Source organism: Mytilus californianus, unplaced genomic scaffold (genome assembly GCF_021869535.1).
Source record: "Mytilus californianus isolate M0D057914Y unplaced genomic scaffold, xbMytCali1.0.p SCAF_2, whole genome shotgun sequence".
NCBI lineage: Eukaryota > Metazoa > Mollusca > Bivalvia > Mytilida > Mytilidae > Mytilus > Mytilus californianus.
The window spans coordinates 58,184,362-58,209,974 of record NW_026262668.1 but is presented as its reverse complement, the minus strand read 5'-3'; the positions used below and the strand labels follow the sequence as shown (position 1 = coordinate 58,209,974).

General features: G+C 30.9%; 2 protein-coding genes across 3 annotated transcripts in view; one reads left to right on the top strand and one right to left on the bottom strand.

Annotated features, from left to right (window-relative positions):
* Window positions 1-22: 22 nt before the first annotated feature.
* LOC127730123 (fas apoptotic inhibitory molecule 1-like) lies at window positions 23-9,825 on the top strand. Of its 2 annotated transcripts, none has more exons than XM_052238259.1 (5): window positions 23-52; window positions 3,782-3,937; window positions 4,802-5,024; window positions 6,151-6,200; window positions 7,337-9,825. In XM_052238259.1, the coding sequence occupies exons 2-5, from the start codon at window positions 3,818-3,820 to the stop codon at window positions 7,484-7,486; spliced, it is 543 nt and encodes a 180-aa protein (XP_052094219.1). In that variant the 5' UTR covers window positions 23-52; window positions 3,782-3,817; the 3' UTR covers window positions 7,487-9,825. The 2 variants fall into 2 exon arrangements, with proteins under 2 accessions (XP_052094219.1, XP_052094217.1); XM_052238257.1 differs by having other exon boundaries at window positions 43-132.
* Window positions 9,826-10,856: 1,031 nt separating this feature from the next.
* LOC127729003 (uncharacterized) overlaps window positions 10,857-25,613 on the bottom strand; it is an 84,141-nt gene continuing 69,384 nt past the window's right edge. Inside the window, exons 40-49 of the mRNA XM_052236578.1 lie at window positions 23,349-23,463; window positions 22,038-22,187; window positions 20,678-20,806; window positions 19,556-19,684; window positions 18,993-19,121; window positions 17,952-18,083; window positions 16,489-16,625; window positions 15,845-15,929; window positions 14,888-15,054; window positions 10,857-13,424 (exon numbers count right to left, since the gene is read on the bottom strand). Coding sequence (XP_052092538.1) covers window positions 13,305-13,424; window positions 14,888-15,054; window positions 15,845-15,929; window positions 16,489-16,625; window positions 17,952-18,083; window positions 18,993-19,121; window positions 19,556-19,684; window positions 20,678-20,806; window positions 22,038-22,187; window positions 23,349-23,463 — 1,293 coding nt within the window. The 3' untranslated portion in view covers window positions 10,857-13,304. The remainder of the gene's footprint in view (window positions 13,425-14,887; window positions 15,055-15,844; window positions 15,930-16,488; window positions 16,626-17,951; window positions 18,084-18,992; window positions 19,122-19,555; window positions 19,685-20,677; window positions 20,807-22,037; window positions 22,188-23,348; window positions 23,464-25,613) is intronic.

The following is a 25,613-nucleotide window of genomic DNA, read 5'->3' as shown; positions in this document are numbered from 1 at the left end:
CGAACTCGAAATTCACTGCGGCTCTAATAAGGAACAAGTGCCCGGATTTTGTGTAAGTGTTGCCAGGCATACCGTCTTATTCTACTTTACTAAAATCTCTGTTTCTATCCATACCATTTTTTAGCTATTTAGGTAAAGTGAAATTTGAAACCTGCTTAACAGTAATAGTATTTGGTTGTCCTCTGCACAAGTTTTTAGATCCTCCTATCCTGTTGACTTCCAGACTGGTTACTGTAAATATCCCCACAGACACGGGCACTTGTCTCTGAATTTTTTTTTAACCTATATACCTTAATATAACACAAGGTACCCAACGCACATATTTGAGAAATGACACTCAATCGCAACTTTCCCTTATATTTCCACATTTTGCGGTTGTTATATCCAACTGATACTTGTTACATCGTAAATCTACATTAAATTATCTGTTAAATGGTGTATACAACTACAGCTACACCTATTTCTGTTGCTGGAATCATTTGAAGCAGACCATATTGAATGACTTAATTAGTACTTACGTGATGGGTCTTAGACACTTTGCATTTCAACGATGAAGATGTAGATGTAGACCTTCCAAGTTGGTGAACCGTAAATAATTTTCCTCGCAGCCAAATGTCAATGTTGATATCACAGTGAATGATTAATTATAGTCTTAAGAAAATGATGACCCTGGCGGCCAAGCCCCCATTCCCAAACCCCTTATTAAGACCCTCTTCACTTTGCCCCATAACTCAAAAGACCCCTAAACCTATAAGTCCTTAGATAGACCAATCTTGAGTAGGTATTTTGATACTAGGAAAAATTACAATTGAGTTATCTTTCTTGTATTCAAGAGTTGCTCTTACTTCTTTTGAGGATTGTACATAGTAGAGTTGAATACAATCAATAGCCACTCGTTTGGTTATTTTAATTTCAAAAGTAAAGGCAGGCAAAGACAAAATATGTCTGAGTAAATTTAACATTTTTAATGGAATTGAAGTACATGTAAACAATGTTTTTAATAAGTTCATTATGGTTTTTGTCTTTCTGTCAAGTACAATTTCATCATTCAACTACGGTAAAAGTTGCAAGTTGAGTGATTGTTTAAAAAATTTGTTAAATTCGAAATGACAAATGGCGACTGACTGATTCTATTTGTATGAATTAATTTTGATGATCATTAATGATCCATTGGATAAGCGGATTACCTGTAACAACAAATTACAAATGTATGACACCTGACCATTGATTAGCTACGTCGTAAACTTGATCACCAATACATGACTAACAAACATGCCAATATTGCTGAAACTATTGGTTGACTCCCTACAGGAGTTATTGCCCTTAAAGGAATATTTTTCAATTTTTGCCTTTTATCTTGAAAACTATCATAAATTGGTAGAAATTGTAAACATCAAAAAATGATCTACACTAATGCAGATATGAAGGAAACCATTGGATGATACCTTAAAGCAGTTATTACCCTTCAATGAAAATTTTTTACTTTTATTTTGGTTTTTGTCTAGTATTTCCAAAACTATGATAGATACATGTAGAAACGGTAAAGTCATTATAAATGATCAGCAATACAAGATATAAATTCAATTTATGACTGATTCCAGTTCTTTGGAGCCTCTAGTTTATAAATAAATTTGGCTTTCACAAAACTAAAATTTGCCTAAGGACAGGTGGCCTAATTCCTTAAGGTAAGGACAAATTCTGTAAAATCATGGCTGAGCGTGTGTAGAAATACTGACTTCTGTTTGGGTTACTGTCAACAAACTTTTTTGCATTTAATAGTCAGTTTTAGTTGACATGGATGATTTATTTTCAAATTTTGATAAAGAGAACGTGATAGTCTGACATTTTAGCAATGACTTGTAGCATGTTTTTTCTACTTGTGAAAGTCGCAAAAATGAATTGCTAGTAAAAATTAGTTTGTTTACAGTATATTTTCATGGACAATTTCCATCAAAATGTACCTGTAAAATAATTGCTGAATATATGTGGAACCACTACAGCTAACTTCTGGTTGGTTTATATTATCATGGACAATTCCTATCAAAATATATCTGTAAAATCATGGCTGTGTAGAACCATTTAAAAAAATTGGATAATATTATGGACTTTTTCTATTAAAATGAATCTCATCTGTAAAGCAATGATTAAGTGTTAGTGGAACCACCAATTCTGGCTGGATTATATTGTTTTCAACATGATCAATGGTCATTGACAATTTCTATCATAATGAATATTAAAAATTATGGCTAAGTGTGTTGGACCCCTAACTTCTGTTGGATTATATTGTGATAGACTAAAGCTTAATCATAGGTGTTATTAGATGAGTGATAATAACAAATCTAAACATGACAACAGGTGTTTTCACAACTTCAACTTAAGTCCCTGAACTTTGCAGTACCCGGTATTTACCAGTATGATTATTAGCACTATTTAATAAATCTTGTCAGTTTCCTTATTGATTTACTCACATGTTTGTATATGATTCTTGAACTTTATTGTCAATGTACAGTATTAGTAAGTATATGATCTGTAGAATTTATATCTTAAGTGATTATTTTATGCAAAACCAGTCTTTAAAAAAAGTGAGAATTATAATGTGTTATCATGATAAAACAAATATGCTTGTACAAACAACTTTAATGTATTTGTGTTAATACCTGGATACATATTGATTTAGAATCTTTTAACAAGTTTTTTTTTATGTTAATGTTGTTGGTAATTGTAAAATCTAGTAAATGATTATCTAAATGATTTTAATTTAAATCAGTAAATGCAAGATAAAAAATATTTTGCTACAAGATGTCTTGAACTAACATGAGAAAGATGATAATGTGGGAAAAATATTCTTTGGCACATATCTACATTTTCTAATTGCCAAAAACAATCTATATTGAAAATCACTATATACAGTCAAATTTATCAATTTTAACATACCATGGTACATGTACTTGTGATGTTATAGTGGCATTACAACTGACATATCCGACTGAACTAAAGTGTCCAGCTTATACATCATTATGTTAATCAGGCTAATCAATAGAACTAACACACTTTTGAAAGGATGGAAGAATTTAATCATAGTTTAAGCAGTGTTGATAAGGGTATATAGATTTATTTACGTTAAAAAATATACTATCATGACTACTGAAACAAAACAAGCAAAAGAAAAACAACAGTCTACAAAACAAATCAAATAAACTAAAGACTGAGCAACACAAACTCTGACAAAAATTGGGGTATGATCTCAGGTGCTTCGGAAGGGTAGGCAGATCCTGCTCCACTTGCAGTGACCGTCTTTAATTAATAGTTCTTTAAAAAGTGTTTGACCCCATTGGGTTTAAGACCATTAGTAAGTGACATCTGACTTTTGATATTATACGATTACTGTCTTTTGATGAAACATCACATATGTGATTTTATTTACTTTAAAAACTGATATTTACTGAGGCGTATTGCTGAAGTAAATATCAGGTTTTTATAAGTCAATTAAACCACATATTTATTTACAAAACCAGTTGTACATCAAACATTTTACCATAATTATACATGCAAAAACCATATGACCTTGAGCAAGGTGAATATCTCTTTTCTTCTGGTGAATATGCTGTTTTCTTCAAAATATAATTCATTTAGAAATACCTACTAAAATAATACCAATATGGAATAAATATATATATTAATATATATTATTTTTTAAATGAAAAAAAATCAAAAAAATTCTCATGCAATTTTAATTTCTAGAAAATGTATAATAAAACGCTGCTTTGTATTTTATTTAAAGGTTTTCTCTAGATATAGACAGCAGACAACAATAACAATGGCAGCATCGGGTGATCTTGTAGCAGCATGGGATGTTCCTTTACCAGATGGAGTACATAAAGTAGAGTTTGAACATGGAACTACATCAGGAAAAAGAGTCATAACAGTTGATGGAAAGGTAATTTCAGAAAAAGAAAACAAAGGAAATTGATAAATTTGGGAAAGTAGTATCTAACTAATTTATACTTGAAACAGAAAGATTGAGCACAACGAGTGAAGCAACTTGTTGATTCAAAATAATTCTGGTCCAATATTTTGAAGGGGAGAAAATTTACCCGATGATTTGTTTTATTTATCATTTTATAATTACCTTGTTAATGCAGATTTTCCCTTATGAAACTTTGCACAAAGGAGTACACCATATGAAGATAATAATGAAACAAAATATAATTCTGGTTTATTGTCTTGTAGGGGAGACAATTGAACATACAGATTTATTTGCATAAAGTCCTATGTTACATTGTTTTCAATATATTCTTACAATTTTCCAAGATCAAATGTTAACATCATGAATGTGTGTTGGTAATTTAATTTAGCACGACACCACATGCAGTCATGTTTTTAATAGCATTCAGGATTCATAACACGAAGTAAAGGTAAAAATGTTAGACTGACTCCATTTGTGAATACTGAGAGGCAAGAAGTCTTAGGAGAGGCGGATTAAGGGGGCGGGGGGCTTATGGAGCTTCATATATGATAAAATAATATAAATGCATCAACTTTTTACAACTATCACTCATTCATATGACTTTAAGGTTTGTTATGTTCTCTTGTGCCAATCTGATGGTCAAGTTCTTTCCAACTTATTATTACTGTTAGTTCTTATGTTGTGCTGTAACACCACTGTCCCAGGATAGGTGGAGGGTTGAGCGCTCATCAACATGTTTAACCCAGCCACATTCTTTATATGCCTGTCCCAAGTCAGGAGCCTGTTATTTGTAATTAATCATATGTATGTTGTATGTATATTGTTTATTTTCAGGAAATTTATAGAGAAGACTGGATGTTCAAACTTGTTGGAAAAGAACATTTTCAAGTAGGAAATGCCAAATGTGTAATAAGTATAGATGCTGTCAGTGGATTTGCCTATGAATATCTGTTAGAAGTGAATGGGAAGCCACTGAAAAAGTTTAAAGAAAATCAGTCAAAGATACAGAGAGCCTGGTGTTTAAAGATTGCTGGTCATAATTTTAGAGTTTGTCTAGGTTTGTTTTGATAAACAACTTGTCTCTACAGAATTTTCTTAATTTTTTCCATTGTTATCAATGTTTACAAATTTAATAATCAAAATATTACTCTCTATTGTTATGCATCATGTGTATAATGTTCAAAGCACAACTTTGTATTTTTTTGTTCAAGTCTAATTAATCTGAATTCAAATGAACAATTCTGCTATTATTTTGAAAGATATACATTTTTCAAGTATTTATTTATGAAAAACATCTTGGAAACAGGAAATTAATATGATGTGTCACTATTTGTGAATGTATAGAGAAAATTTTTTAGGTACAAAATATTGTTATTGGTTAAAATACAGACGAGAAAATAATACAGGGTGTATGTTTATCCAGTTTTTCTTAGAACACTCCAGGTCTTATTAGTTTCATCATATTTAATAAATGCTATGGTTATTTGACTGACGGCTAATTAAGTTTATAGTGAATGGTCTTGATTTCTGTAGGAGTTCATATTCCTGGAAAATTAAGAAAAAATGCAAGTATGTTGAATATACACATAAGCTGAGAATTTGCATTAAGCAGGGACATTGGAAAGTGACCCTTTATAGAAAATAATTTGGGCCCTTAAAAGAAATACCTGTTTATAGCCACACTGCTTGTTAATGTTTTTACACAAAAATTTTCTAAACGGACCGTTATGTTTTATGTAGTTATTACATGTAGTTATGAAAACATTACAGATGGTTGACTAGTGCTTAAGAATTCTATGTTTTTATCAGTTTTGATTTGATTGGTATGATGAGTAAAATCTTAATTACTGTGACAATTCATGATGGTTTGAAGGCTTTGATATAAGCCAAGCAGCTAATTGATAGACAGGGAAGATTGGAACATATTTTTAGTTTATAGTAAGGGTACTTCCTGTTATTTCAATTTAAATGCTTTTATTTTTTTTTACGAATACAAGACTGATTTATCATTATATCTTCATGTATCAGCAGGAAATAGACTTAGTAGTCTTACTTTAAAAAAGATTGAAAAAGAATAAGTAACCATGCATTTGAAGTGTCAATTTCAGTTGGAAAAAGTATGCATTGTATTTGTTTCTGATTATGAACATGATTTTATTATTTGTATGAATTATATTTTTCAGAGAAAAACACCCTATATGTTTATGTGAATGGTGACAAAGTAGACACTTTTGTAAGTTTATGTATTTGCTTTAATTGAGTACATGAGTTTTTGGTGAATGATAATATAATCATTGAATGCCAAACATATAATTCAATGTATAATATGATTTTGTAGATGTATTTTTCCTAATAACAAAAAATGAATGAAAATTGACACATTTATTTGAAGCATAAGACGATTGACAAATGTTGTTAAATTTTTTGTGGTAAATCACACTGTATTTCATCTTTTATTTTTGGAACACCATTTTTTTTATAGCTTTGATATTTACAACTAAAAAATATATGTTGTATTTCCAATTATGAACCTAAAACTGGTCAGTTAGTTTTGAATTTTATTTATTCCAAAAGGTTGTTTTTTAATTGTATTTATTTAAATATGGATTACAATCAAAATCAAACAAAAAGATTTGGATTTATCTTTCTGTTGTTGATTATTATCGGCATCTTGTAATATTTTTCGTGCCTACACTCTTGGAGTGGGGGATACTTTGCATTCACCGTGCCCATCTTTTGTCAGGTACTATAAAACAGAATGACTTCATATTTGGTCAGCAGCTTGACAGTGATGAGTTGTAAAGTTTTTATACATTTCAGATCTGTCAGACACCTACTTCCTGTCTGTCCATACTTGTAATTTGTCAATATTTCAATATGTTGAATAAACACCTTTCTAGAGTACTATTAAACACTGCGACTTTATTTTTAGTCAGCAGCACGCTTTTCATGTCTGTCAGAAACTCACTTCTTATTTCCTGATACTTTAAATTACGAGAGGGGGTATGCTTAACACAACAATGTGTGCTATCTTGTTATTCTTGAATTCAAGTAACATTTTTAAAAAATGGCTAAATATATAGAATGTTTTGTTGAGGAATTTTAGCTGGAACTTTTGAATATTATGCATGAAGTTGTTACAGACTAAAAGTGATTGGGCTTTTGATGGTCAGAAATGAAGTAGCACTTATTAATTTCCAAGAGCAGCAATAATTTTTTTTTTTACTCCATACTGAGATGATAAGGAGGTCAGTCTGATAATTGGAAACTTTTTAATTTTTTGCTATATTTAATAGAAGATGCTAAATGAAGATGAGAAACATTTATTAAAAGGTAAAAATTATCAGAATGTCTTATTTTTGTTTTCAGGGAGAGTTTACAGATGAGGGAGCAGAGACTCATTTTGAAATTGGTGCTCACTCAGCTGTCATTAAGGGCTATACAACAGGAAAACGTAAAGATGGTGTGCAACATAAACTTTTTGTAGATGAAATTGAAATTCCAGAGGCAAAAGAATAATGATTAAAAATTGATTTTATATAATAGCATATTAAATCTAGAAAAGATCTCAATTATAATGCAATGTATCAACCAGAATAATATGTTGAACTTCTATAACTTTAACACAAAAGGGACCGTCACAATCTAGGTAAAAGGGTGTTTATATGAAGTTCATATAGAGATCTACAGTCAAAATTTTACTGAACAATGTCTCTTATTGAACAAATATTATTATTGTTAATTCTAGTCTTAAAAGCTTGAGACAATTCAAACAGGGATTTAAATAGGTATGTGTAACTATATTTTTTCTGACACAAGTGTGTGATAATGCAACTGGATGCATAAAATGTAATTTGAATTTTTAGTCCGTATTTGACATGATTTATTTAAAATTTTGATCAGCAAAGAAGAATAATTCCAGTTCTGGTTTTGGTATTATTATTTTTTTCATATTTAGGAAAGCTATAGCTAACAAGGAATAAGCCAGTGAAGAAAGGGGAGATAACTTTTATTATAATGTGAATTTCTGTGATATTGTGTGAATGTTCTAAATGTTTACAAATGTGTTTGTAATTATCACTTTTCTATTTGTTTCTTTTTCAACATGTTTTATTATGAACATTTTTAAGTCTACTCTTTATGAGAAAATGATTTTCAGTACCATTCCATGAAATAACAAAAACATTCCCAGTTGATGTTACTATTCCATGAAACAACAAAAACATTCCAAGTTAATGTCAAATTTTGTCAATTTTTGTCAATGCATATTATTACATACAATATGCATTTCCCTTTAAATCTGATATCAATTTAATTGTTATATTTTTATATATTTTAATTATATTTTGTACAGGTTACAAAAAAATTAATATTTGTAATATATAATCTATTTTTTGCTCACGTTACTGTTATAATAAAATGAATCATTTCACCATCATTATTTAAATCTTTCCATATTGTTATTGAGATATAAAATGTGGTAAAAAAATGGAGTGGTATCATATTCGTATAAATGTCATTTTACATTACAGGGTTTTATTTTTTTATAAACTGATCATTAAAAGAAGTATAAAAGTGGCAAGTGGTAAATTACTTTCATTAACACATATACTTGTCCTAGTATAAAAATAAGGAGATGTGGTATGATTGCCAATGAGACAACTATCCACCAGAGTTCAAATGAAGTGGACAAAAGCAACTAAAGGTCACCATACGGCCAATCTAATGATTTGCTATCCTGAAAATATCATGTATATTCTAATGATTGCTCATAGTATAGTAGAATTTGCTAAAATTTAAGAGCCAAAAAACATTATTTCATAGGGTTATGCTGACTAAAAATGTAGGAAATCATCTTTAAATGTTATGTTTTTTAATTATATATACATTCCTAACATTTTGTCAGTTTGTTGTGATGTCATTTTCAGGAATTTCTTTTAGAATGACATTACTCGAAATGTTTGTCAGCTTTTACAGCTTTTAGTCCAACATGCCTTTCTCTAAAACTGCTCATCTATATATGCTTATTTATTTGTTATTATATAGAAACCTGTTATTTATTACTTTAAATGGAATTGGGTTTATTTATTTGCCATATATCTGTTGCAATTGTTATTATTTACTCGTAATTAGCTCTCTTTAATAAAGATGTGTGATCCATGTATTAATATTAATAGCACGAAAATCTCTTTTGACCAGTATAAATGTTAAGTGAAAATGTTTATTTTTTGAATAATTCCATCTATAAGTTACAAGAAGTAGACATGAAATATATTATATCCTGAAGTTCATCAATATGTTCTTATAATGCAGTATTTCATATTCTATAGAAAATAGATTTTAAAATATATCAAGAACGATTTGATTGAGATAGTTCTTCAACAATCTTGCATAGTGACATTTGTGAACATTCAACATTAATATAAATTATGGAAAACTGTACCCCATAGAAGGTCATTTGTGGTATGGTTTATGGTAATTTTTACAGAAGTTCATATGTTTCAACATGTATACTATTATTCTTTATAGATTAAAAAATTAAGGATAAACAATTCAAATTCAAATTAAAAATTTGATTAAATGGTTGTGATGGATAGTAAATTATTAATGAGGGATTTTTGATTGCAAGTAGGAAATTAATAATTCTAATTATGAATTTAAATGAATTCTTACTTTCTTACATCAGCTACAAATTGTTTACACTTAATCAGAGCTGGTCTCTTTTATATAACCATAACAATTGTATGTATAACTTTTATGGATTTTGGATACATTGTTATACATTCTGCATTCCACATTTGTAAATTTGTTGTTATTGTTTGATAAAAAATACATATAAATCCGTATTTGCTATAGTGTTGACCTTATTTTTATAGGACCGCAAAAAAGTTTTGCGGTCGTATATTGGTATGACGTTGGCGTCGTCGTCCGAAGACACATTGGTTTTCGCACAATAACTTTAGTTTAAGTAAATGGATCTCTTATGAAATTTTACAATAAGGTTCAATACCACAAAAGGACAGTTGGGATTGATTTTGGGGGTTATGGTACCAACAGTTAAGTAAAAAGGGGCCAAAAAAAATCATTTTTCTAGTTTCCAGACAATAACTTGTGGAACTGTGTATGGATCTCTCTGAAATTATACCACAAGTTTCCATACCACAAAGGAATGGTTAGGATTTGCTTTGGGGGGTTATGGCTCAATTCGCAACAGCAAAGAGTATTGCACAAAAGCAAAAGGGGGGGTTCAGACTCCTAGTGTCAGACTACTGTAAATTCAGAAATTATTGCAAGGTTTATATTCATGTGAATATTGCAACTGGGTGAGAATTGCAATAATATGAACTTGCATTCTGATATATGATACATTTAATGTATGCAGATTTCCCTGAAATTGCAATTATTAATCTCACATTTTTGTCTTTTTTAAAAAATCACAATAATAAATGCATGCAATAATTTCTGAATTTACAGTTTTTGCTAGAAAATGGCCATTGTTACACAAGTTATTTTTTTGGGTGCTTTTAGCTGTAAATACTGTTATTATTTCCAAACTCACTGAAACACATATGGTCACAGGTCTCCAGTTTTGATATAATCACTACCTTTGTCAAAACCAGTTTAAAAGAATCAAACTTCAACACCAATCCATTCTGTTTCTGCATTATTGTCACAGTCCACAAATACTTATGTTCAATAGTCACCTAACAGTCTTATGAATACAAAAAAAATTGTCAATGTCAATAATACCCCATTGGCCCATATTCTAAAAGGCCTGAAAGACAAATCTAATGGATAGCATTCTTAGTTTCCTGACAACTATGAAGCTTGGGATACTCCCTAGCTGTACAGTTAACAGTTGTTGTGCAATCTTGTAACACACCCCGCATTGAATGAATGTATACTTTATTCAGAAAGCAATAAAACTAATATGCTATAGCAATGAAAAATAAATTTACAACATGACAAATGATAAACAACAAAGAGCAATACATAAAATGCATAATAAGAAAACAAACTTGCATTTCTTCAAGAGGGACTCTACTGCTATGAGAAACAAGATAAAGGCAAAAAGTGTTTTCCTTACAATCCTCAGCCTAAACATTATTTTGTTCTAAAACCCAACAGTTACTACATCTCTTTTAAAAAAAATTCTACTTTCAAAGAAAGGAGTTTGGTCATTTAACAAACTACCAACAATGTATCAGAGTTGCCAACATGTAGCCATTATTGAATATACAGGCTCATGTCCAACAACCAACACAGCAAACAGTCAAATGATAAACAAGTCAGACATGAGTATGTTTGTACAGACCCTTCAGTAATGAATAGTATCACAGAGGGACTCAATAGTAAGAAATTATGCATTGACATATATCAGAACAGTTCAACACCCTAATAATGAAACTAGTGATCTTAAGTTCTCTCTCAAAAAAAAACCTATTTCAGCAGACGAATTGTTAGATGTTATGTCAACGGTGAATAATCATGACTTGGTTCAATAAGCTGTTTACACACATGGTAACGGTAAGCCATCATCACCCATCTGCTACACACCAGAGCATTAAGCAGGCATTAAAATACACAAGTTGATCCTAGTACAGTCCTTGTTGACAGAATTTTTTATTTAGGTTTAGTTTTTGTGACAAATTTTAATTATAAAAACAAATAAGTATTTTAACAAGAGTGCACAAGCTGAAAAGTCTCGTCTTTTTAACAAGATTGAACTTATGTTGAATGTCTATGAGAAAAAGGTAAAACAAAAAGTAAAACATAAAATTATCATTATCGCTGAGTCATGTAAATGAGGTAAAGGTCAGATGAACATTTTCAGACAGTCGTGTACACCATAAAATCATTCCATACACCAATTATAGTTGACCTAATGCGTATAGTACCGTACCCGTGAAACAGACCTATCAAAGATACACTGCAAGACGGACATGTACACCTTTCAATCATTCCATACACCAAATATAGTAAAACTGTAGCTTATAGTAGCTGAGAAAAGGACTTAACCATGAAAACATAACATTGACCAATGAACAATAAAAATGAGGTCGAGGTCAGATAAATCCTGCCTGACAGACATTTACATCCTACAATCATTCCATACACTAAATATAGTTGATGTAATGCTTATAGTATAAGGGATATGGACTGGATCACACAAACTTAACCACTGATCTATGAAATGAGGTTGAGGACAGGTGAACCCATTCTAACCAACATGTAGACCTTGCATCATATATACCAAATATAGCTTTCCTATCATTCATAATTAGTGAGAAATTCACGATAAAATTTTATTCTCATTAGTTTCCTTTCAAAAATTGGGTAAAAATCGTCATTCAAGGGAGTATTTGGTTCACATTAAAAATTCGCCAGAGTCAAAAACTCAATCACTCAACACATTTTGATCTAGACCATGTTTCTGCAATGTGTTGATACATGATAATGCTTGGATCCCTGTACAACAGAGATTACTGTAAACTTTTGCATCATCCTTTTCTACTTAGGGATTCAGAAACAATTATACAATACACAACAGCAATTTATAATTGACTAAATTGTGATTCTGGTATGTAATTCTCATGCCGCAGTGACCAATCTAGTTGGTATCAGTTAAAAACAATATCTGATGACACAAGATTAAAAGCGATAATGAAAGCTTAGAAGCAGACATAAGTAAAAATTGATACAATGAGATTATTTTCTTATAAATGTACAGTTTAACAAGTACAATAATTCATAAAGAGCTCTTTGGAACCCGATATCTTACATGCAATCCACTGCTGCTGTCAATGTAAAAGTCAAATGTTAACTGCTGAAAAATTAAGTCCATTTATCAGTAAAATACCGAAAAATGTAAAAGTAAAAAATTCAAATTTTGCTCAGGGAAGTACCTCATGATTATGTCTTAGGAACCTTCTCTACAAGTTTTGTAATATTCCATGAAGGTTTGACAAAATTATTGAGTTTTAAAATCTTTAACTGAAACTTTTATCCTAGACTATGGTAAAACGAAGTCCACCAAACAGTAAAATGTGGAAAAATGAAAAAAATATATTTTCAGAATTTTGCTTCAAATGCTATCTTTCAATCCTGAAGAAGCTTTTGTGTTGAAGTTTCATCAAATTCTATGAAGGTTTGTCAATTTTATTAAATTATAAAAAACTTTCACCCGAGACTGTATCTAAATGTTTTCATCGCAAGTGAGACAAAAATTTCAAATATACTATCTGAACACAATTATAGAAAGAATCGTGCATACAGTAATACTATTTAAAAAATCCAGTCTCTTTGATAACAATGTCTTAAAAATAACATCACATGATCATGCATCAGAATTGTCATCTATCACATGGCTGTCATGTGATATAACTGTATTGTCATTATCACCATCTGCTAATGGGTTACTAAATCCTCGAGAACCATCATCTTGAACTTCTTCAAGCTGAAAGTAGACAACAAAATGTAAGAAACGGATCAAATAAATGTTGTTTGAATTAAAGGTTTCACTTCCATTATGACTTGAATATCTGGTTTTCACATTGCATGTATAGCATTTTTTTTATTCATTCCTATATTTTCAAAGTTAAGTCCCTTTCTCTTTGATACTGAAAAGTCAAACTTAATCCAAACTTCTGGCAAGTGACAAACTATCAGATATTAGTAGAGAAAGTGCATCTTTTTTTTTTCAAATATCTTTAGCGAGTCTGAAATCCTTACAATAATGGTGATAGGCTGCAGTTGCATGCCTTCCATAGATTTATTGTTCTGAATTTACACACCTGTCATTTATTTATATCTCTTCAGTTATTTACACATTCAGTCTCAAGATATTGCTTGACACCTATCATATATATATAGTAACAACAATCAGTTTGAGTAACTGAAGCTGATTTCATTATTGTCATAAATGTAAAATACTAGAGGATGAGAAACATTTTTTACTCTATTGTGATTACAATAAAACACTAAGAAATGCCTTTTTTGAACACATATGTACTGAAAATAATAACTTTAATAATTTAAATGAAGAAGAAGAAATGCATTATTTACTAAATCCATCAACGCCTTTACAAACAAATGTTAGGATCCTTCTTGAAAAAGTCATTAGAACTGAGGGCAGGGGACTCTTAACAGCTTGTTTGTTTTTATAAATTTTGATGCTGTTTTTATTGTGTATGTTTGATATGTATGTATATATGTTTATTGTGTTAATACATGTTGGTCACAAACTGTAAAGTTTATACGACAATAAAATATTTGATTTGATTATCTTCTTAGTCATGTTTTATGTTCACATTTTCTAGAAATCGGTGTTGGAATAGCTGATGTACATTTAACAAAAACAAATAAGGAAAAAATCATGATATTCATAATCATAACAGTTCAAGAAATGGTACATGTTCAGCTATGGTTTAGGAGTAGGAATCTGAAGCATTTTTGATATGATTAACAATTTAAGATATTAAGAATGGGGCATGACCACCAAGGACATGCAACACACAGTCTTATGGTATACAACTTCATACCAAAATTAATAAGTCAATGTCATCTAACTAAGCAAATACAATTAGTTGGATTAACACATTATAAACATTCAATAGGCAATAACAGACTATAGATATAAAATGTATACCCAAATTATAAAATAATCAATGATTGTAGAGGAGTAATTGATAATGTCTAAAGACTGGGTTAAAAGGGATCAGGAAGAAACTTTGAAAATGGAAAACTATGTTGTCTTGGTTCAAGTTGGAAATTTGCCTTACAACAGGCTATATATGAACCTGACAAGTAACATATGCCTGTTTTACAATATGCACAGACAGTGGATAAGGCATCTGTAAAAGGCTATGTCTCACATTCCCCAACATTTGCCACAGGTGAGAAAAAAACCATACAATTTACCTTTTGTGAATCTTGTTCATACTTTCTAGACAATCCAGCAGGCAGTAATACTCCTGTATATTTCTTTTTCATGATGAATATCACCCCAACAACAATTATAACAATCAGCACTATAATACCAATCACTAATCCTACTAACTGGCCTTTAGATAGAGAATAACTTGAACCTGAAACAGGATGTTACAAGAAATTACTACTATAACAAGAAAGAAATTTAAAGTAAATTTGTTAACAGATGCTAAAGCAAACATATACATGTACAATGTAAGCCATACAATCCATAAACAATTACAAATTTTACAATTGTATAAAAGGTATACTTTATGTCCAAATCCAGTAGACAAAAACTGTACGTTTTAATACCGAGGTGAAAAAAATGTTCTTAAACACACAAATTCCTCATTTCTAATTCTCTCCATATTTGCAGTTATGAATTAATACATGTAGTTATTTAATAGTCAATTAAACTGGATTGCTTTGATCAATGTAAATAGCTGTACTATTTATAATCTATAAGAAACATTCTCCATTTGCCCTCAAATTTGCCTACAAACTGCTACCCAACACTGCTACAGCCAGACATATATCTAAAATAACATTTACTGTGGTAAAATTTCACAATAAGGATGAAATCGCAAAAACGCTCCTTTGCTTAATGAAAATTAAAATCAGGGGGCAAAAAAAAAATTGAAAAATAAAACCTTAACAGGTTTAGCCCTTTAAATTGTGAAATTTAAATTATTTTCTTTTTTCAGTGGGTGTTCAATAACAAACCCTCCTCTGGTTATAAAAACTTAAATAAATGATAACTCTAAAGGTAAACTGAGAGCATTAATCATGTCTAGCTAATCAGTTATGTGATGTACTATAAGCTTCTTACTCAAATTTTTTAATTAGAAGTAATGGTTAAAAAAGTGAAACAAGTAAAAACATAATTAAAACCTGGATTTTTGTTACCTGAGAGATTCTGCTGCATTAAGTATCGTCCTGTTGTATTCTGACATCTGTCTCCATAAAATGTATCTTTACATATACATAAACCCTGAAAATATCCTCAAGATATGTTGAGTCTGCATTAGAAAGTTTTATGCAGATTGTAGGTTTGAAAGAAGAAAAAACTTAATACTGTGGATTCATTTATTTTCTAGGGTACCAATTTTCATGGACTGAGGAAAACTAGCATTTTCATGGATATTTAATTTCGTTGTTTTGGCAAAGTCTGCATACATTCCTTTAGAAAACTTGTAATTCGTTGAACATTTAAATTCGTGGTTCCACTGTACCCACGAAATCCATGAAAATTGGTATCCAAGGAATAATAATGAATCCACAGTAATATCTCAAATACAGAGAAATGAAATACAACAAGTATTTCCTTACTCTTAAAAATGGAAATTTTGTATTAACAATTATGCTTTCCTTTCAAAAAGAATAAATTCCTGTAAACAAAGAAATTTTTGAAGACAATAACTGTAAATAATAAGACCAAAACAATTGTATAAGACTTTAAATAACACTATTGTAACGTTCAAAAAAGTATATGTGCCTTTGAAAATATATATTTCTAAGATTCTGTCAACAATAAAAACATATGTACTTACATTACTTGCACAAAATCCCTGATTTAGACAGGAACCAGGCGAACAATTACATATCCCTGTCTGAGGCTGACATCCCAGCTGACATGTATCTGGACATTTCATCTGGCACTTCAATCCCCAATATCCTTGACTACATGCTGAAATTCAAACAACTAAAGAATATAGAAAAATATATTAATACTTATCATCTGACCCTTCAATTATAAATATCAAGGATTACAAAAAAAAAATAGGAATTGTTTAAAACAATTAATATATCCTCAGTATCATGTACTTGACTGACCTCTCTCTAGATAGTGCAAATAATCTCCTTAGTCATGCTATGACCTAGGCATTTGACCTTGAAATAAGTTTTAACTTGGGTCAATAGTTTCATGATAAAATATGCTTCTCATTGAATGTCAAGAACATAATAGTGGTATCATAGACAACCGACACTGTTCTCTATTTTTCAGTATTGGCTTTGGTGTTATGGAAGGAGATCCATGATCTCCTTATCTTTTGAACTTATGAGTTGCACTCTTAAAACAACTTAGAGAAAAATGGCATTTAAATAAACTACTCTAAAGCCAGTATGCAGATGACTCATGCCTTATATTAGATGAAAAAGAGCAATTCTTTAAAAGGAATCATCCAATGGTTTGGGTCATATTTGGCCAGGTGAGCTAAAAACTTATAAAATTTGTATCAATCCTTGAAGCAAAAATCCTTTTTGGTATACACATTTCTGAAAATTTTAACAGTGCACATGCTGAAATGTCTCGCCTATTTTACTTATCATTGATTTCATGTTGAAAGTTTTACTACAAGTATCATATAAACTTAACATTATCAATGTTTTATGAAAATTAGGTCACTGTCTGACAAACCATGACAGACAGACGTGTACACCTTACCATCATTACATACACCAAATTTAGTAGACCTAGTGCTTATAGTATCTGATATATGGACTTGACCACAAAACTTAACCTTGTTCACTGATCCATGAAATGAGGTTGAGGTCAAGAGAAAACTGTCTGACAGGCATGTGGACCTTGCAAGGTATGCAATACCAAATAAAGTTATCCTATTACTCATAATAAAAGAGAAACTAACATTACAAAAAATCTTTACTTTTTTCAAGTAGTCACTGAACCATGAAAATGAAGCCAAGGACAATGGACATATGACAGAAGGAAACTTCATAATATAAGGCATCTATATACAAGTATGAAGCATCCAGGTCTTCTACCTTCTGAAATATTAAGCTTTTAAGTACATATTGTAATTAGTTAACGCCACTGTTGCTGCCACAGGATCACTATCCCTATGTCTTGCTGTCTGCGACTTCTATCACACTTTAAATCTGTGTTTTTCCATTTTTCAGATTAACTTTTTGTTATAATTTATAGTTCTCCTAAAGATAGACTACAACAATGCATATATATATATAGAGCTTGAAAACTTAAAAACCATCTTACTCTGATTACATAAGCTTCCAATAAACCCAGGTAAACATACACACATCCCAGATGTACCATCACATAATCCACCATTCTGACAGTCAGGACATGACTGAGAACAATCCACTCCATACTGGCCTGCTGGACAACCTTCAATCAATACAGATTTTGTTACACAAAAAGTTAATTCAGGTATGTTTCTTTTCCAAGAGCAAAATGAAAATAAATCAAATCAATGCGCTCTAAGGTTCATATATACTTGGAGCAATAAGTTTCATCAGGAAAATTTAATCATGATGTTTTTCAGTTCACAATTCCTATTGAGAAACACTGTCGTAGATATTGATAGGTATAGGAAAATTTAGAATTGTACACATGATGGGAGCATACCCTTCCCCAATTGCTTACCCTAGTCATGATAGGACTTACACAGGTGAACAAAAAAAGACATTACATCCAGTGCAAGAATAGTATAAATATGTAGCACAAAAACAAATGGTGCAAAAATTATGTGTATAACTATTTAGTGTTGCAATGTTTCAGAATTTTATTGAGAAAACTGGATTTGAGAGTAATGATATACAATCTTAATATGCAAAACTTACCAAGAAACCACACATTATCATTGGATAATAAGAATGGTTTAAAACAATCTATAATTCCCAAACCACATTTCGAGTACAACAAAACGGGATGTCAAATGATTTTTAACTAAGTCAACCTATTTGGATAGCTGACTTTCTATGACATACCTATACCCTCAAGTTCAATAGTATGGTTCATCTGGTTAGTCCATTCATTTTGATAACATAACATTAAAGAAGAGACTTACTGTACAAAAGAAATTACCAGCCAGCACACAGTTATAGACGATATTCTCAACTAACTTAGGGCTCTTTTCACAAATAATCTTACAACAAAAATTGATTTTAAGTTTTACTTAAATGCTGATGATGTCTTATAGGTATTTCTCATCGTAAGATTTTTTGTTAAATGAGTGGCAGGTCATAAGAGTTACACTAAATATCCCAAAACAATCCTCTGTCCCCATACACTCACTCTGATCACATAGTGTACCAAACCATCCTGGCTGACAACGACAATTTCCTGTCTCAGCATCACAAACAGCCCCATTTTTACATCCACACACCTGGGCACACTGAATTCCAAAATGAGTTGGTCCACATTCTGTTTAATTAATATAAAAATAGTGAATAATCTTAAGAAATAAATATCTTATCCCTATATCATATATATGAATCTTTTCTGTAGGCATTTATTATATAACTACAGATTACACATGAAAGGAGACCCTTAAAATAACTAAGCTTTTTTCAGCTCTAAAAATGGGTCTTAGTTTATCATATTCATAATTATATTTTATAATTTTTCAAACAACAATTATCAAAAGAAAATTATCATACAATAGAAACATCATTCTTGACTTGTATAATATTTGATTATATTTCCCTTATTCAAAAACTTACTAACGACATAATAGGAAATTTTCCTTAACTTGCTTGGAATGTGGAAAGGAAATATATTTAAGTTGAAAAAAATGAATTGAATAAAAATTATCTTTGCTTCTTTCTCAAACATAAAGAGTTCAATATTGTATTTACTCTGTTCACAATGGTGTCCTTTAGTTCCAGGTTTACATTCACATCGACCAGAAGTTGGGTCACAGTGACCTCCATTGCAATTACATTGCTTAGAACAATTCAGTCCATAATACTGATCTGTCAAACACACTATAAAAAATATGAAACTGTTTTAATGATTTTAATGTATTCATCTTTAACAAATGCTAGTACATTGTGTAGCCCATCCATTTTTGTAAGACTAATTCTAAAATAACCTCAACCAACCAACATGTTTATTTCCTCTGACTTTCACTTGCTTAATATTTAATTGTGATTTTAACACTAAGTAAAAGTCCAGTAACTGACACACATCAAATACTGGTCAAGCAGACTCAAGCTGTCTTTATTTTTGTGTGTTAATATCATAGTTCATGGTCAACTTATATATAATACAGTTGGTTACTGGACCTTAACACAAGTTGCTTTTCAAAATAGGATTGTACTCTAATCCAACACCTTTCATTGTAGTTAACCAATTTGGACTTATAGTAACAAAAAACTTAACCAAAGTCAATTTCGGTCTAAATATCCCTATCAACATGGATCTTGATTTCTTTCAAAGATGTAAATACTTATAAAATGTTATATCTCTAATACTTGTTCTTCTCTAGATAACTACACAGAAATGGACAAGAAACCTCATCTACAACTGATCTCTATTTAGCAAGAGAATTCAAAATGAAGTAACTGCTATAAATACCATGTACTTCTTCTTTCAGAAGAATTTGTGGCTTTAGCTTCTATTAAAATGTTTAATACTACAATCAGAATGCTTTATCTAAATATTTCTTTGGTTTGTTTGTACTGTGTGATTTATTATTGGGATTTCAGGAAATTTTGCTTACAATATAATTAATGCCCTCAAAATTTGAAAATGTGATTTTTTTTTTTGTGAAATCTATCCCATAGCAATTTTTGGCATAATAAAAATATTGCTAAAACTTCTGAATTTACAGTTCACTGTAATTTTGAAACAATATATCAATATCAATGATTTTAAATTTATATTACTGTTAATTCATATATAGATTCAAATTTAAACTGATCATTAAAAACTGTTTAACTACAATACTAAAGTAACCTCTAACATAACTATCTTACTTTGTTGACAGTTGTTTCCTATATAACCAGGTGAACAGAAACAGTCACCAGTATATGGATTACAGTTGCCATGGGAACCACACTGGCATCTCTGTGAACAGTTTCTTCCCCATGTACCATATGAGCAAACTGAAAAAGAGATGTAACAGCTTTGGTTATTTTTCTTATCACAAATGATTTTGGCAATGTCCTACTTATTTGCAGATCTTGTCGAGCTGATCATTTTTGCTGTTAAAAGTTTCCTTCCATCTAAGTTTTTTAGATTAAAATATGTTTTATTTCATAAGGATCAGTTTTCATTACCTGAAATAATTGAAAAATTTGCACTTATATTATAATTCAAACTAATGGTATGGTACAGATACAGCTTATCGCTATTCCCACTTGACCCTAGAATCTGTCCAGCTTGAACTTTTGACGTCATACAACAATCACTTTTCCATTGTGGCATCAGATATTTTCTATTATGACGTCTAAATTTTACGGGAACTTTTGTGATGTCCAGTAATGGCGGACAAATAGCGATAAGGTGTATTATGGCAGTTCAACATAGGTCAATCAAAGATCATTGGCTTCCTCCTCAAATACAGCTCACGATTTATTAATGAAACATACATAGAAGTTGTCAAGAAGTAAATTTACAGCTTTAATCATCTCTTCATAGTTCTAGTACTGGCATATTTACTGTTTTTCTTTTTTTTCTTTCTTTAATGAGCACTCAGACTGAAGGGTTTGGAAATTAATATTAACACGATAATCACAATATGACTTAAGCTATAATTAAAAAAGTAATAATTAGTATAGAATATTAATAATTAAGAGTTGTTATAGAGTGTTGAACATATATGCAAAGAAAGAAGCTGGGTTTGGGCTTTACTTATTACCGGATTTCCAGAGAGTTAACATTAGCTATATTTTAACCAAATAATTAGAAATAATGTATTCAAAATAATATTAGTACTGGCATATTTACCTTATTCATTACAGAAGAAGGTTTTATATGCATTACAGCAAATACATTTTATCAGATTTTTCAAAGGCCCATTTAATTTAAAACTTTTGTTCATAAACAAAACATTGAATAAGAACACATTCAACAAATTAATTAGATAAGAACACATTAATTAGATAAGAACACATTTAACAAATTAATTAGATAAGAACACATTTAACAAATTAATTAGATAAGAACACATTTAACAAATTAATTAGATAAGAACACGTTTAAGTCAAAAATATACCAAGCTGTAAAGAATAAATAGTAATTTACTAATGACTAAAACATGTAAATATAATATTATGTAAGATCATATCTGAGACTATTACATTTTCATATATATCCAAATAAAGTGAATCTTACCTTCAAAGCATGCATTCCCGTGATAGCCACTTTTACACTGACAGGTTCCATCAGTTGGACTACATGAACTGGTTCCATCTTTATAACAGTTACAGGATTGTTCACAATCTTGTCCATAGGTCAATATTGGACAACTCTTCTCACATTGTGCTTAAATAAAAAGAATTTTTAATATACAAAGCTAATGAATTTTAATAATTTAAAAGCACATCAATTAAATAAATTGTCTTTTGCATCAATTTTACTATATTTAAAATAGGCTAAATAACCATCATGATATATCAAAAACAAAGAAGCTACTCCAATGAGCCTAATTAAAAGAGAGGGGGATCTCAGGTGCTCCAGAAGGGGAAGCATGTGGCACACGTCATGTTAATCTTGATTCAACACATGACTAGCACTTGAGGTTATTAATGCTGAACTTAAAAAAATGCACAATTCTGCCTATGAAAGTTAACTTTTTTATCTAAGGTGTTGATTAACCTTGATTAATAAAAAGTAAAGGATTTTAAATAACCCAGTCTCTTGCCCGTGACTGTGACTGTGATTGTAAAAATGAAATGTTAACTGCCAAAAAATATACCCATTTCTTAATACAATATGGTAAAATGAAAAAAAAAAGTATTTTTCAAATTTTGCGCCAAATATGTTTTCATGTTTTCTCTTGATCATGCAGAAGTACTGCATGTCCAGTTTAATGAAATTCTAAGAATGTTTGAGAAAATTATTGATGTTAAAAAGAAACCTTTAACTATAGACGGAACCTAAATGTTGATGATGCCGACTACTGAATCTAGGTTATCCATGTCTTGCCTTCATGACTTTTGACACAGACAAGACAAAAACGACACAAAAAAATCTCACTAGTATCAGTGTTTCCACAAAAACATCCCCCCAGCAATCAGTGTTACCACAAATACTAACCCAAACAAACAATGTTACCCCAAAATACTTACCCCCAGCAATCAGTGATACCACAAATACTTACCCCCAACAAATAGTGTTACCCCCAAATACTTACCCCCAGCAATCAGTGTTACCATAAATACTAGCCTCTAGCAATCAGTGTTACCACAAATACTTCCCCCCAGCAATCAGTGTTACCACAAATACTTACCCCCAGCAATCAGTGTTACCACAAATACTTACCCCCAGCAATCAGTGTTACCACAAATCTTCAGTCACCCAGAAATCAGTGTTACCACAAATACTTACCTCCAGCAATCAGTGTGACCACAAATACTTACCACGGGAAATCAGTGTGACCACAAATACTTACCCCCAGAAATCACTGTTACCATAAATACTTACCCCCAGAAAATCCTGGTGTACAGTGACAGGCACCAGTAGCAATATCACATCCATTGCCATGATAACCACATGAACAATTATTAGTACAATTTGCTCCCCAGGTACCCAAAGAACACTGAAAGATATAATAGAATAGTACAATTGGATAATTGTTGATTGCTTAATGTCCAGCAACATATATTTAGGCATATTCAGGACCAGAACAGGTTAACAATAAAACTATATAATTTGTAGGCTCTGAAATGTGAGTGATAAAAGGGTAGACAAATCTTCTTGCTAAATGAAATAAAATATGCAATAAAATGCTTCGCTGAGCGCAGCCTGGTCGAACCCTGAACAGTTGGTACAAGTTTGGACACAATATTCAAGCTTGATACTGTCTGAATTTGGATTGTGATCAAATTTTTGACATAATAAAGATTTCTGACACAAAATAAATGTGGTCAAAGATCTTACAAATCTATTGCGCAATACTGTGCAATTGAAGATTTCTTCTTGAAACTTTTCAAAAATTCACAAAATTTGAAAAATTTTGAAAAAAAATATGAATCCCCTTAAAAGATTGGAAACCCCCCCCCCCCCCATACTTTTTGAAACCCCCACTTGGAGCAATAACCCAAAAACTTGATCCCAGCCTTTCCTTTGTAGTATGGAACCTTGTAGTACAATTTCAGAGAGATCCATACACTTAAACACAAGTTATTGTCTGGAAACTAGAAAAATGCTTGTTTTTGGCCCTTTTTTGGCCCCTTATTCCTACATATTTAGGCAATTAACCCCAAACTCAATCCTAGCCTTCCCTTTGTGATATGGAACCTTGTGGTACAATGTCAGAGAGATCCATACACTTACACACAAGTTATTGTCTGGAAACTAGAAAAATGCTTGTTTTGGCCCCTTTTTGGCCCTTAATTCCTAAACTGTTGGCCCCATAACCCCTTAAATAAATCCCAACTTTCCACTTGTGGTATTAAACATTGTCGTACAATTTCAGAGCAATCGAAATACTTATACACACGTTATTATCCTGAAACTAGAAAAATGCTTGTTTTTGGCCCCTTTTGGGCCCCTTATTCCTAAACGGTTGAGACCATCATCCCCAAAATCAATCCCAACCTTTCTTTTTTAGTATTGAACCTTATTAAAAAATTTCATAGAGATCCATTTACTTAAACTAAAGTTATTGTCCGGAAACCAATGTGTCTTTGGATGACGACGCAGACGACGACATCATACCATTATACGATCCCAAAAAATTTTTGCGGTCGTATAAAAAGCATGAGATTTTGAAACACTTTGTTTGATTTAATGTCACTAAACTGTTCCTAAAGAGTCTAACTGATGGAATTAGGAAGGCTAGGTAGCAATATGTCTTTACCCAGCTACTCTTGAGGTGATGACAACGAGTAATTGGCTACTTCTCCAAAATTACCATGTAAAAAATTGTAAGGGTTCAGCGGAACCCAGTGTCTCGCCTACTTTTGCTGTTAATCGCAGGCTCAACAAAAATGAGGAAAAAAATTAATCAAAATATTCCTCTCTATAATATCTTTTGATTGTAAGTAGCTTCTGTCCAAGTTTGGTAAAAATCCAGGATAGTTTATGAATCTAATAAATGTTTTAAAAACTTAAACTGCAGACTGTATGTAATGTTAACTGGAAGAAAAACAAAGTCCATTTATAAGTAAAAAACGGAAAAAATGGAACAAAATTTTAACAAATTTTCCTTCTAGATACTAGCTTTTAATCATAAACAAGCTTCTGTCCAAGTTTGGTACAAATCCAAGATAGTTTAAGAAAGTTCAGAGTGAATGTAATGTAAACTGGCAGAAAAACTAAGTCCATTTATAAGTTAAATACGGATAAACTGGATTTTTTTTACAAATTTTACTTCTGGATACTATCTTATGATCATAAACAAGCTTCTGTCCAAGTTTGGTAGAAATCCAGGATAGTTTAAGAAAGTTGTTAAAATTTTAAAAACTTTAACCACAGAGTGAATGTTATGTTAACTGGCAGAAAAACTAAGTCCATTTATAAGTAAAATACAGAAAAAAAAGATTTTTTTTTTTTTTTTAAATTTACTTCTGGATACTATCTTATGATCATAAACAAGCTTCTGTCCAAGTTTGGTAGAAATCCAGGATAGTTTAAGAAAGTTATTAAAATTTCAAAAACTTTAACCACAGAGTGAATATTTGTGGACGCCGCCGACGCCGACGGAATGTAGGATCGCTATGTCTCGCTTTTTCGACAAAAGTCGAA

What these genes read in the sequence shown, in the direction of transcription:
- LOC127730123 (XM_052238259.1), top strand. Translation starts at nt 3,818, where the DNA reads ATGGCAGCATCGGGTGATCTTGTAGCAGCATGGGATGTTCCTTTACCA. An exon ending in TCATAACAGTTGATGGAAAG is followed by an intron (nt 3,938 to 4,801) that starts GTAATTTCAGAA and finishes GTTTATTTTCAG; the next exon opens with GAAATTTATAGAGAAGACTG. An exon ending in TAATTTTAGAGTTTGTCTAG is followed by an intron (nt 5,025 to 6,150) that starts GTTTGTTTTGAT and finishes TATATTTTTCAG; the next exon opens with AGAAAAACACCCTATATGTT.